Source organism: Lytechinus variegatus, chromosome 3 (assembly GCF_018143015.1).
Source record: "Lytechinus variegatus isolate NC3 chromosome 3, Lvar_3.0, whole genome shotgun sequence".
NCBI classification, from domain to species: domain Eukaryota; kingdom Metazoa; phylum Echinodermata; class Echinoidea; order Temnopleuroida; family Toxopneustidae; genus Lytechinus; species Lytechinus variegatus.
This window is the reverse complement of record NC_054742.1, coordinates 36,512,074-36,526,776: the sequence shown is the minus strand read 5'-3', so window position 1 is coordinate 36,526,776 and position 14,703 is coordinate 36,512,074. Positions and strand designations below refer to the sequence as shown.

Here is a 14,703-nt window from a genome sequence, read left to right as displayed (position 1 = left end):
TTAATAAAATTAATATCCCCTAAACAAACATAAAAGTCCTTTTACCATCATAATGAGCTGGTTAAAAGAAATGTAAAGAAGGGTATAGAATTGATTTCTTACCTCAAGATTTTCCCGAAGCAAATTGCGAACTTCAGACATATGTACATAATGCTTCAATGGGCCACACTTTGTAACCTTGACTTTCAAAAAGCGAAGAGCCAAACCACATAAAAGAAGCTGCAATATCAAGAGAGAGAGAGAGATAGAAACAAAAACTTTATTAAATAACAAAGAAGAATTAAATCACGATGAAGTCATTACTATTATTTATTTGTCCACACAACTTTTTGACTTTTTGGGACTTTAGACTTTGAGGCAATGGACATTTATCAGCACTGACAGTGTAATTTGTCTCACAAGATACAGGCATTCTGAAAAATATTGCTTAATATTGCTACTGTAGAAGCAATGAACATTATTCTACTCACTAAATTGTCTTCTCTTGCACTCCACTTGACCCTCTTAAGAATCTTCGTCTGTTTAGCTTGCATATCTGTCTCATCATAGATATGGAGATCATGAGCAAGGTGACTCCTTGGTGTTCTCTTTGGTCCTGTTTTCTTTTGTCCTTTGCTTTTCTTGTTTGCTTTCTCTATCCTGTTTTTGTCTCTTTCTCCTTCCACCAGGTCTGCATCTGTTGATGCAGGATCTGATCCAACTTTCTTCTGTTCCTCGCTTCTCTGGTTTATTTTCTTTACCTTGCTTCCTCCTGCTGTTTCTGCAGCTACCAGGTCTGCATCTGTTGGTCCGGAATCTGATGCAACTTTCTTCTGCTCTTTGCTTCTCTCATCAGCTTTCTCTGCAATGCGTTGGTCTGATAAAGCCCTTTCTGAAAAGCCTGAATCAGCTGGTTCTGGAACTGAAACATCGTTGTTTACTTGTGGTTTATCTGGTGTTGGTTTGGCTTTCTGGCGCTTTCGCTTTTGACCTTTGCCACCTGCCGTTGCCTTCTTATGCTCCGTGGCCAATACTTTCATTACTTTCCCTCTTTCTTTGCGCTTGGCTCCTCCTCCCTCTGAAGCAAGGTCTTGCACTGAGCAAAGAACAAACAAAAAATAGTTTACATGATTTTATTAAAAATGGATTGAAGGGAAAATAAAGGTGAGAAGTTCCGCTACAGAAATAGATAACACCAAAATAAAAATGAACATCTATTATAAATAATAATAATATTATAGGATTTGTATAGTGCACATATCCACCTTGCTAGGTGCTCAAGGCGCTCCTATATTACCCCGGCTAAGCTAGTCTACCGATTCCGGTGCACACAGCTTTTTGAGGAATTACTTCCTGCCGATACCCATTTACCTAACCTGGGTTGAGTGCAGCACAGTGTGGATAAATTTCTAGCTGAAGGAAAACATCCATGGTTAGGAATCAAAACCCATGAACCAAGGACCCAAATACCCTGAACATGGACAAAGTTCATTGACCTTAAATGATCACGTTCTTGGTCATGTGACCTGATACACGCACAGGATATTCAGGGATACATGGATGCTCTTATGTCAAAGTTTCATGAACTAGATCCATAAATTTTCAAAGTTATAATGACAATCCCACAAATATCCCCAATATTATCAACGTTTGTTGACCATAAATGATCTTTGACCTTGGTCATGTGACCTGAAACTGGCACAGGGTGTTCAGGGATATTTAATTGCAATTATGTCTAAGTTTCATGAACTAGATCCATAAAATTTGTCACAATCTTAATTATTTTCCCTATCCTTTGCAAACAGAGTCTGATTTGGTAGTCTAGTTGGGCAGCCTTTATTATAATTAGCTTTCCTTCTTGAGGTGCTATGTAGACCTCCTGTATACTGCAAAGCTAGGCATGCACTTCAGGTGTTTTCTTTTGTATTCTGGCTTGGCTGATTCTGCTATGTTGTAATTTGGTGTGATTTAATCAGTCTGAAGCCAGCTCTCCTTCTGAGAGGACCTGTGTTACGAGCTGGTGTACCTCTGGGTAGCCACACCCGTTATACCCCTTTAGGTGCTAATGAGATTTGCTGACAGTAAGTTGCTTTTATTTTGACAAGTTAATAGAATGAATAGCCTATAGTGAACCAGTTTGACTTTATTGCCATGATATAAGAGGCATTTCTCTCATTTACTATAAAATATCAAAGATATTTAACATGTTATTTAGCTTGTGAGCTTTTGCTTTTGGAAGGGCATATACTCAAGAGTAGGAAGTGTAGTTTGTTAATGTATTAAGAGCATAGGCATGTCTTACATTTATAATCCAAGTGCTTGCAGATATATATTTTTATGCCTCCAACTCATGCATTATTGAATTGATTTACTAAAAGTCACATAGGAGTTTTATATAGATCAGGCTAGTGCTGCAGCCGAACCGCCGAACCGACCGGAAGTTCGCCGAACTTGGCACTTCCGAACCGGACCGAACGCCAAGGCCTGGTTCGGAAGTTCGGTTAAAAAAAAATAATAATACGCATAAATGTGATGACTACATAGATTTAAGTATAAAATTAAACAAAAAATATTGGTTAGTGATTGTGCACAAAGAGAATTCCACTCAATATATTTTTAAAATCCACTATGATAGCTCCCATCACGTCTTTGATTGAACTGTTATCAACTTAAGAATATTTTATTAACATAAATATATTTTTTCTTGATAAAATGAGGGGACATTTTGAAGCTAAACTCGGTATAAAAGTGTGGTGTAATTACGTATTGCCATAATCGATCGTGATCGTAATCGCACCTAATCATTTTGTATTTAATAAAGAAAAAGAACCAGACATAAATTCATTCCTCGTAAATGACAAAGTATGACAGTTTCGGTCTCGTGTTTGATTAAATTTTTATCATTTTCAATTTTTTTATAAACATGAATATATTTTTTTCCTTATAAAATGTGGGGACATTTTAAGCTTTGCTCAGTTAAAAAGTGTAGTTGAATTACGTGTTGCTGCAATCGGACGTACATTTAATTGTCTTGTATTTTAAAAAAGAAAAAGACAAGACAAATTAATTCCTTGTGACTGACAAAGTAATGGTAAAGTATATATATTCCACCTTCTCAAATTTCCATATTAATAAAAAAGATAAATAAATAAGAGATGAAGGAATGAGGGTGAAAAAACCGGAAAATATAAAAATTCAAACCAAATCAACGCATGTTCCCTGATCGATGTTCCGGAAATGGTTGGTAAGGAAAGTTGAAACAGGAAGTCCAAACAACCTGCTCTCGGTTGCTGTTATACAGGTAAAATTCGTATTCCGAACTTGATGCGTTTTTCCATTGTCAATATTTTCTTAAAAGTGGTTTAATCTGGTCAATTACTGAAAATGAAATGATAAATTATCAGTTCCGTCTTAGTTCTGACGATCAACGCCGGGTGATTTCACAACACTAAAATACAGTGTACAGTCCCATGTACTCATTTTCGTGTTGGAAATATGTTTGAAGTCACGTAGCGTCGATCTTTCTGGACCAAGAATGGACTGATATTTTATCTTTTTAAAGTAATTCATTGACCAGATTTCACCACTTTTCAGAAAATAGGGACTTTCTAAAACACTCATATTCTTTGGAATGTGAATTCTACCGGTATAATAACAGTTGAGTGGAGATTGTTTGTCTACTGTTTCGACATTCCCGATCAACACTTTCCAATTTGAGCTGCGTTGGCAATGACATCGTAATTAGGCCTGGGACGATTGTCATTTTCACCATTCGATTATTTCCTGAAAAAATAATCGAATGATTCAATTGTTCGTTGGGGAATCACGTCTTTTAAGTCACAATAGGTGACCTAATTTATGGTGACCCCCCCCATGAAGAAATCTCCATCAAAGTCGCATGTTTGGCATAAATGAAAGTAGGCCCTTTTCCCCCTTTTCCATGATTTTTTTATCAAAAGAAACTACATGAAATGAGATTAAATCTTTCAGTATATTGTTCCAATGAAAATCTTTCCTAAATCAATGCTGTTACTCTGGCATCATGCATGCATCCCTCCAAGTGCCACACCCCTGCATATGAATGAATCAGCCCAGATCAGCAAAGCCCAAAGACGTAAACAACTCATTCATGAAGTATTCTTTGAGATTGACCCCAAATGGAGCATTTCACTTGAAAAATTTCATCCCTTGCCCACACCATGTCTCCGCCACCACTTGTGGCACTGCCAACGATGCTACACATGTATTTCAAAAAAATTATTTTGCAAAATATTTCATTTGAAATACCTTCAAAATTACGATTTTTTTTATCATTTGAACCTACATGTATAACTGGGTCTATTTTTGGAGACTAGTCGAGAAAGTACTGGTGAAGACGGGCGCATGTTGGAATGTCGTTTTCATTGTTTGAGGGGGATATAAAAAAGGTTGCATTGTTTTGAAACATGAAAGGAATTGTCCGGATCCCACCCTATCTTTCTCTCTCTCTCTCCCTCACACACACAGATGGGGGAGGGGTCAATTCATTTCAGAAGTCATGACCTTTCCTGATAAGGGAACCACTGCCTTCTTTTGTTTCCCAAAGTTTCATTGGCTATCCGAAGGTCCAATCAGCTCAAGTGAGCTGGTTGTGTGTTTACTTATTGTTTTGTGCACGCAGACAATGACTTATTTTGTGTATCGACGGCAAGGTCGGGTGGGATTAAAATTTTCGGAGCGCTTTCATGTTGGTGTGTAACTGTGAATGTGATACAATCATTGATAATTTTTGAAAAATTACCTCGGTAACATAATTTTTAAACCTGTATGAAGTATTCAAAAACCGTTGTCATCGTTGTTTTCTTGTTTTTGTTATTATTACTTGGGTATTCGAGTTATCCCAATGTCATAATCAGGATCTACCGAACATTTGATTAGTGTAAATTTTTCTAATCGATTGGTGATTGGCGGCATGCCAATCGAACCATTCGATCAATCGATGTTTACTCCCAGGCCTAATCGTAATCGATCATGATCATAGCTACATGAAATAATCATGAAAAAAATATTCTGATCTCTGTAATTCTGTTTCTGTCCGGATTCTCTCATTATCAATATTTTTTCTTTTTTTTTATTTTCATTTAAAAAAGAAAGTAGAAATGACTTATTTTTTGTTTAAAGATTAAAACAAAGGAAAAGTTCAACAATTTTCAGAACTATTCTTTTTAGAAACAAAATTTATTATAAATATATGACAGATCATCCTGCCAATCACTTGTTTGTGGGTCGGCGATCTTTATTTTTATGTTAAATTTAATTTGGCATTTATTGCCGAACCCCGAACCGAACCAAAGTTTGGAAAAAAATTGCCGAACCGAACCCGAACATGCCGCCTGACTTGCAGCACTAGATCAGGCCGTGGCATTTAAACTTCTGCCACTGCTAAGTTGATACTTTAATATAGACCCTATGTATTCTTATAAATATTGGGTGTCTCCTTTTTTAGGCGGCCGTTAAGTTACGCCACGTTACGGTGTTTCCTTCCACATTATTGGTCTTCTGGGTTACTGCGTAACTACTGTTACTGATACTGATATTTCTACAAACGGAAGCGTACGGCACTTCATATATTCCAAATAAGGTATATGTAGCGTTCCATAGATGTCTTCAGTTCGTCGCCGCATCTACGGAAACTGTACCACATAATATTGACTATTGTTCTGCAGTAGCTCTTGGGGAGCTAGTCCTTCAAGTTCGACTTCAAGATTCTCCAAACCTCCTTCAGAGTCTTGGTGACTGTTTTGAAGAGACATTTAGAACACTTTACAGCTTCAACGGTATCCTTATAATATAAAGAAAACTTGCGACATAATTAATTTTGGGTTAAGAGAGGGAGCTTTTTTTTTGTAATTTGGCATTAGTTTATGTGATTTATTATTGATTTACACTTTGTACAAGGCTCTGTTTTGTAAAGACTTTGCTAATTTTGTTATGAAAGGATTCCGTGATTTCTTTTAGAAATAAAGTTTATTTAAACTTTATTTGATGGCTGTTCTCTAGTTCTTGAGTCATTTGTGAATTGTGGGTGGTCAAGCAACCCGGTATTAAGATTTTTAATGAGTCGACACAATTGTCTTTGAACTTAAGTTTTAACCTGAATGTATTTAGGGTGAAAAATCCACTTTCAAAGTTAATTTGTGACAAACTTTTAAAGTTATGACAATCCCACAAATATCCCCAATATTATCAACGTTTGTTGACCATAAATGATCTTTGACCTTGGTCATGTGACCTGAAACTGGCACATGATGTTCAGGGATATTTAATTGCTCTTATGTCTAAGTTTCATGAACTAGATCCATAAAATTGTAAAGTTATGACAATTCCATAAATACCCCCAACATGGCCAAAGTTCATTGACCCTATAAAGTGACCTCTGACCTAGGTCATGTGACTTGAACCTCAAGTAAGATGTTCAGTAATACTTGATTACCCTTATGTCCAAGTTTCATAAACTAGGTCCATACATTTCCTAAGTTATCATGACATTTAAAAAACTTAACCTTGATTAAGATGATGAACTTGTTATTTCATTACAAAATTTTGAATCGTGTTAATACGGGAAAGAAAAACAAATCTTGCCATTCATATGTGGATTTTGAATTAATCTGTGAGAATTTTTTCACAACATTAAAACACTATTCTATTTCTAAATGCATGTACTATCAGAGTTAATTTATATCATGATATTATAAGTGTATTTATGGATTGTATGCTTCATCTCTTGCGGCCAGTTAACTAAAATAATGTACACCTTAAATGTACATTATTAAACTGAATCATTTAAATCTACCAGGATCTATAATAGTAGAAATTCTCATTGTTACACTCACACACACACTTTCTCCCCCCCCCCTCTCTCTTCCTCTTTTTTTCTTTTCTTTATTTCCATCTCTTCCGTGCTAATTTCTGGTTAGTCAGAATTCCTTGTTTTCATGTTATTTGGCCTCATGTATTTTCAAGTTTGGTTTATCATGATAGGGATGAATGTCATAATTTAATATATGCGCCCATAATATGATAAACAACATTTCTATGTGTTTTGATATTTCTTATGTAGAATTTGTGTAAATTGAGCTTTTTTCATTTGATGTTGAGTGTATCTTTATGAAAAAATTAATGATTGTAAAGGGTTATGCAATTCGGCTTTTCAGCCGCTATAGATGCCCTTGTTGAAATTAACCATTTTAAATAAATAAATAAAAGGATTTCAATGTTGACAACGCTGCAAGAAAAGCGGCACCTATAGTCTAGATCTGCTATGCAGGCAAGACAAAAATGGGCAAAACATAAAATTGTGGAATTATAGTACAAACATACATTATTACATGACTAGATAACAATATAGTGATCAAAAATAGAAATTAATGATTTTATAAGGATTGAATAAAAATAAAAATATAACTTTCCATATTTCTGGTGCAAAATATGAACATCATTCAAAATTCAGAAAAACTATCAAACAAAACATTGTACTCTTTCTACTATTTGACATGATTAATCGTGCAAATTCAATATCTTGATAAAAATAGAAGGGATTTCATTTTTTTTCAATCAGGCTTTGAAAAGTGTTTATTTATAGAGTTCTAGCAATCATTAAAAAAATAATAAATATTTATGTCCATTCATAAAACATAATGAACCATATGGACTTGTTTGGAACATTTTTATATCTTACCTGTCTCTTCAGCTTCTTTTTTTATTTCTGATTTCACCAAAACCTTTCCTGTTTTTTTCTTTGGTTTATGACATTTAATCCTGTCCCAGTTACTACATCGGTGCCTGAAAAATAGAATAAAAAGTTCAAATGATAAAAATGACAATAATAATGGACTATATGTTTTACTTTTAAGCCTTTCTCTAATGTATCAACTTCACTTTTCATATTATGTGTAAAGGGATACTCCTTCCTTATATCTAAATCAATCTTAAGTAAAATTCACTGAGCAAAATGCTAAAATTTCATCAAAATCTGATAACAAATAGTTAAGTTAATTAATTTTGAAGTTTAGCAATATTATGTGAAAACATTTATGTGCACATCGTCATGAATATTCATTTGGTGGGCTGATGATGTCATTTCCCCACTTTCATTTTTTTTATGTTATCAGATGAAATCATAAATATTTCATATTTTCATCAATGTGTGTATGATATGTCTCCCTCACAATAAAATAGTTTAGAATAATGAACATCTAATGCATTAAATCAAGTGTCAATCCAAGTTTTTTTAATTCTTGGAGGAAAAAATGTGAACAAACATAATTTCATAAATTGGTTATAAGAATAGAAAAAGTGGGGATATGACATCATCAGTTTGCTCATTGAATATTCATGAAGACATGCAGAGAACTGTTTTATCTTTGTTATCCATTTTCCAATTTTGATAAATTTTCAGTGTTATTTTGATTGTCTGATTTTTCTTCATCTGTTTAAATCACATTATTTTCAGCCTGGAGTACCCCTTTAAAAGACAAAGGATAATAAATAAAAACAGAGTTTTTTTAATTCGTGATTCGTGATTCCTCCCGGGCTACATAATTTTAAAATAGTCCGGGCTATAAAGGATTCATCCAAGTGCATTTGTGTTTCTGTTAACTTTCATGCACATAAAGTGTTACCTTTTTTTAGATGTCCTTAATAATATGCTAACACATTTCTTGATTAATAACTAAAATACTAAATGCATTTCACCCCTAACATACAAACACAATGCGTACAGCAGGGTGACCAGTTTTGGGTAGCCGAAATATGGGACACTTTGAGGTCATAACAATGACGTGATGAGTAAAAATTTTTGATGGGGCAGACATGGCATAAGAGGCAGAATTTTTAAAAAGATGTGAGTGAGCAAAGCGAGCAAGCAAAAAAAAAATAATACAAAAACAAAGTGTTCGATTTTGACACAAGATTCAGAAAATGATATATCATTTAACCTTTTTTTCCTTCTTTCCTTTTTTTCTTAGTGCTGAAAATTTTTGGGACCCATGGTCTCAAGCCCTCCCCTATCTGTATATCAGTGGGTAATAAAGTATATAACTTCAAATTCTACCTCTTTGGCCGGGCTTAGCTAGCCGGGCTACCGACCCTTTTAAAATAGTAAAAAAAATGGCTGAATTGAATTGTCAAAAATAATATCAAACAGATATGAACTGAGATTCACTTTATTCATGATCACTTTAGGTAATTGTTTACAATAACAATAATAACATGTAGAAATGCTTGGCGGGTCGCTCGGCCGAGCACATGTATCCCCTGGAACCACCGCATCATCCATCATTGCAATATATAGAACTCACACAGAAATTTGACAAAAATAAATACAATTATCATGGCAACAATGACCCTGCCCACATTTTGCCTCTGGGTACCAAATTTGATGACAATAGTATGACGCAGCAGGGTGACTCTGCAGAACCTAAAGTATGCTCCAGTAGCACCTGTTGGGGGATACAATTATAGAGTAATCTGGATATATTTTGTAAACCTAACCCTAACCCTTTGCTTTTCCTGCTAATATTGCTTCTGTGTGCCAACTGTTAAGACAAACTGGAAAAAAACCCAGAAGTTACATGTTTTACCAAATTTTCAACAAAAATATGGTTACCATAGCAACCACGTCTCCACCCACTCCAAAATCGATAGGCAGCTTTGCTTTACCATAATGGACCTTCATGAAAAAGTAGAAGATGATCGGAGAAGACATGCAGCCAGTAGAGCACTCACAAGGAAATCTCTGCTATTTCCACAAAAACTATTTTTACCATGGCGACAATGTCTCCGCCCACACCAAATCAATAGGTGGCTTTGCTTTACTATAATGGACCTTCATGCCAAATTTGAAGATGATCGGAGAAGAAATGCAGCTGGTAGAGCGCTCACAATGAAATCTCTTCAGCGGCGGGGCGACAAGGCCAAATCCATAGTATCAATACAATATCAATTACAATAATAATAACTGTTATTTAGCCAGGGTAGCCACTTTAGCTGTAAGCTGTTTTTCCAGCAAACCCTGCATAACATTCAGATTCCGAAACCTGTCTCTTCATAATTATGTTTTGTAAAAACCATAGAAGTAATTTCTTTTAAAATGGTTTTTGAAGTTGATACTACAACATGGTCAAAGTTCATGGACCCAAATCAACTTTTGAACTTGATCATAAGTCCTGAAAATCATGCATGATGATGAATAATACTCATGTTCATGCTTCATTGAGATGGACAAATATATTTTCAACATCAGATGACACGTCAAAAACTAATAACCTTGGTTATGATTTAAATGCTGAGGCAGCCACCACTGTAGTGGGAAAAGCAGCGCCTCTGTCTCGGTTCTGAAATACAGGTGTAACAAAACTAGCACATCAATGATGTGGAGCTCATCTGGCATCTTGCAACAAAATTTAACACAATTTTAATTTCAGCCCAGTTGACACTGTAGTGAATTATAGTGGTGACATAAATTGAGGATATAGAATTGAAATTGATGAAGAAATGACATAGAAGCATTTTTTGTGATCTATGAATAAATTTCAAGTGAATTAAGTATTAATAATTATCTAGTCAAAGTTTCTTAACTCTGTGTAGAACCTTGGTGAACCTAATGTAGCTCTCAGATGGAACAAAAATAACCAAAGTCAATCAACAAATAAATAAGTAATATTTGTGAGTTTTGAAAATATATGAATAAATTAGCATATTCAATGAGTTTCAAAATTCTATGTTGAAATTTTGTATCAACACCTCGAGCTATTATATAAAGCAAACAAAATTGATATTGATCAACAAATGAAGAAGAAAAAACATTTTTTTGTAATTCTTTGTAGAATTTTGGTGTACCTCATAAAGTTCTACAAGATGGAAGAAGAAAAAAGTAAAAATCAGTCAACAATTAAAGAAGAAAAAGCATTTTATGTGAATTTAAAAAAATAGGCATAAATTAATTTTCCATAAATTATCATAAAAATTGTTTTTTTTGTGATCTATGAATAAATTTTATATAATTATCTAGTTTCTTAACTCTGTGTAGAACCTTGGTGAACCTAATGACGCTCTCAGATGGAACAAAAATATTAAAAGTCAATCAAGAAATAAGTGACCCTAATGAAGCTCTTCCAGATGGAAGAAAAAATATCAAAATTGGTCAACAAGTAAAGAAGAAGAAGCACTTTATGTGAATTTTTCAAAATATGCATAAATTAATTTCGAATAAATTAGCATAAAAATTGTTCTAATTGAAATTTCAAAATTCTGTGTAGCAGATTGGTGAGCCTCATGAAGCTCTACCAGATGGAAGAAAAAATATCAAAATCGGTCAACAAATAAAGAAGCATTTTACGTGAATTTTTAAAAATATGCATAAATTAATTTCGCATAAATTAGCATAAAAATTGTTCTGGTCAAACTTTCAAAATTCTGTGTACAAGTTTGGTGAACCCCATGAAGCTCTACCTGATGGAAGCAAAAAATTGAAAATCGGTCAACAAATAAAGAAGCATTTTTTGTGAATTTTGAAAAATGGGCATAAATTAGCATATTTAATAAATTTCAAAATTCTGTGTGGAAGTTTTGAATCCCCCACCTAGTGCTATCATATAAAGCAAACAGAATTGAAATCGGACTTGAAATAGCGAAGTAGTAGCATTTTGAAATTGTGGACGGACAACAGACGACGGACGATGTACGCCAAGCCACGGCATAAGCTCATCTTGCCCTTTGGGCCGGATGAGCTAACTAGCACATCAATGATGTGGAGCTCATCCAGCATCTCGCAACAAAATTTAACACAATTTTAATTTCAGCCCAGTTGACACTGAAGTGAATTATATTGGAGACATAAATTGAGGATATAGAATTGAAATTCATGAAGAAATGACAAAGCATTTTTTTGTGATCTATGAATAAATTTCATATGAATTAAGTATTAATAATTATCAAGTCAGTTTCTTAACTCTGTGTAGAACCTTGGTGAACCTAATGACGCTCTCTCAGATGGAACAAAAATAACCAAAGTCAATCAACAAATAAGTGACCCTAATGAAGCTCTTCCAGATGGAAGAAAAAATATCAAAATCGGTCAACAAATAAAGAAGAAGCACTTTATGTGAATTTTTCAAAATACAGTCCGACCTCTCTTATCCGGACACGTTGGGACCAGCACCAATCCGGATAAGGGATTTATCCAGATCTGGGAGACCCAATATTAAATACACGCAGCTGCGCTGCCGGCCAGTACCGGCAGTAGCTACACTGCACTAATGTAGTGGGCGTACGGTAAAGACAATCACTGCAGAGTCAGTGCAAATTATAGGCAGTGTTTTTTATTGAAATGAAATCGATCGATGGCCAAAACTCTTGGATAATTTACCTGCTAAAATGACTGAGGTATACATCGAGCATACCTCGAAAGAAAGTGAATGACTCGATGAAACTAAGTTTTAAAATTAGATCATCGCGGCGGGTATCGCAGCTTCGCAATGTCAGCCATTGTTCCACTGACTGTAGGCTCAAACATGATAGATGGCGCTGTCCGTATTGAGGCCTAAAGTTAGCTAGCAAGACATGTGTTGTTTTTCCCGCGAAGCAAAAAGAGAAACGTGATGAAATGTTTGCGCTGCACCCTGATTTACTGGAAATTATCATTCCTAAAGTTTTTTGGTGATTTGGGTGAGATATTTTCATGAAAAATATGTTTGGTGTAGGGTGACTATGTTGGGAAATATATGTAATCAAAGTGAGTTTATGTATAGGATTGACTTTAGATTGAAATCTCATTTCCTCACGTACCTGTACTAAAAAAAAAAAAAAAAAAAAAATCTCGGCAAGTGTGCGTCCGGATAATAGAGAGATCCGGATAAGGGGAGGCCGGATAAGAGAGGTCGGACTGTATGCATAAATTAATTTCGAATAAATTAGCATAAAAATTGTTCTAATTGAAATTTCAAAATTCTGTGTAGCAGATTGCTGAACCTCATGAAGATCTACCAGATGGAAGAAAAAAAAATCAAAATTGTTCCACAAATAAAGAAAAAGAAGTATTCTATGTGAATTTTTAAATATATGCATAAATTAATTTCACATAAATTAGCATAAAAATTGTTCCAGTCAAAATTTCAAAATTCTGTGTAAAAGATTGGTGAACCTCATGAAGCTCTACCAGATGGAAGAAAAAAAATCAAATTCAGTCAACAAATAAAGAAGCATTTTATGTGAATTTTTCAAAATTTGTATAAATTAATTTTGCATAAATTAGCATAAAAATTGTTCTGGTCAAAATTCTGTGTAGAAGTTTGGTGAACCTCATGAAGCTTTACCAGATGCAAGCAAAAAATTCAAAATCGGTCAACAAATGAAGCATTTTTTATGAATTTTGAAAAATGCGCATAAATTAGCATATTTAATTAATTTCAAAATTCTGTGTGGAAGTTTTGAATCCCCCACCTAGTGCTATCATATAAAGCAAACAGAATTGAAATCGAACTTGAAATGGCGAAGTAGTAGCATTTTGAAATTGTGGACGGACGACAGACGACGGACGCCACGCCACGGCATAAACTCATCTTGCCCTTCGGGCCGGATGAGCTAAAAAAAAAAAAAAAGTGGAATGCCTCTGGCCGTCTCACCTGCATCACGCGGTTCAATATAGCAGCTGTGCTAACTTTGAATACTACTCTAACTCGCACAAGATGTTCAGTGATACATGGTTACTCTTATGTCCACTTTTTATGAACTAGACCAATAAACTTACAGAGATATGATGGTTATTCAACAAAAAACCCCAACATGGCCAAAGTTCGTTGACCTTACATGACCTTTGACCTTGATCATGTGACCTGAAACTCGAACAGGATGTTCAGTGATACTTGATTACTCTTATGTACAAGTTTCATGAATTAGATCCATAAACTTTCAAAGTTATGATGGTAATTCAACAGATACACCCAATTCGGCCAAAGTTCATTGACCTTTGACCTTGGTCATGTGACCTGAAACGCGCACAGGATGTTCAGTGATACTTGATTACTCTAATGTCCAAGTTTAATGAACTAGACCAATAAACTTTCAAAGTTATGATGGTAATTCAACAGATACCCCCGATTCGGCCAAAGTTCATTGACCTTAAATGACCTTTGACCTTAATCATGAGACCTGAAACTTGCACAAAATTTTCAGTGATGCTTGATTACTATTATGTCCAAGTTTCATGAATCAGATCCATAAACTTTCAAAGTTATGATGGGAATTCAACAGATATCCCCAATTCGACCAAAGTTCATTGACCCTAAATGACCTTTGACCTTGGTCATGTGACGTGAAACTCATGCAGGATGTTCAGTGATACTTGATTAACCTTATGTCCAAGTTTCATGAACTAGGTCCGTATATTTTCTAAGTTATGATGACATTTCAAAAACTTAACCTCAGGTTAAGATTTCGATGTTGATTCCTCCAACATGGTCTAAGTTCATTGACCCTAAATGACCTTTGACCTAGGTCATGTGACATGAAACTCTAATGATGTTCAGTAATACTTGATTAATCTTATGGCCAAGTTTTATTAATTAGGTCCATATACTTTCTAAGTTATGACGTAATTAAAAAAACTTAACCTCAGGTTAAGATTTGATGTTGACGCCGCCGTCAGAAAAGCGGCGCCTATAGTCTCACTTTGCTTCGCAGGTGAGA

The 14,703-nt window shown here is 34.7% G+C and overlaps 1 protein-coding gene across 1 annotated transcript in view; it reads right to left on the bottom strand.

The window, feature by feature from the left end:
- LOC121410901 (general transcription factor 3C polypeptide 1-like) overlaps positions 1-14,703 on the bottom strand; it is a 70,631-nt gene that overhangs the window by 17,366 nt on the left and 38,562 nt on the right. Inside the window, exons 23-25 of the mRNA XM_041603279.1 lie at positions 7,697-7,800; positions 471-1,075; positions 103-219 (exon numbers count right to left, since the gene is read on the bottom strand). Of these exons, the coding sequence (XP_041459213.1) occupies positions 103-219; positions 471-1,075; positions 7,697-7,800 (826 nt within the window). The remainder of the gene's footprint in view (positions 1-102; positions 220-470; positions 1,076-7,696; positions 7,801-14,703) is intronic.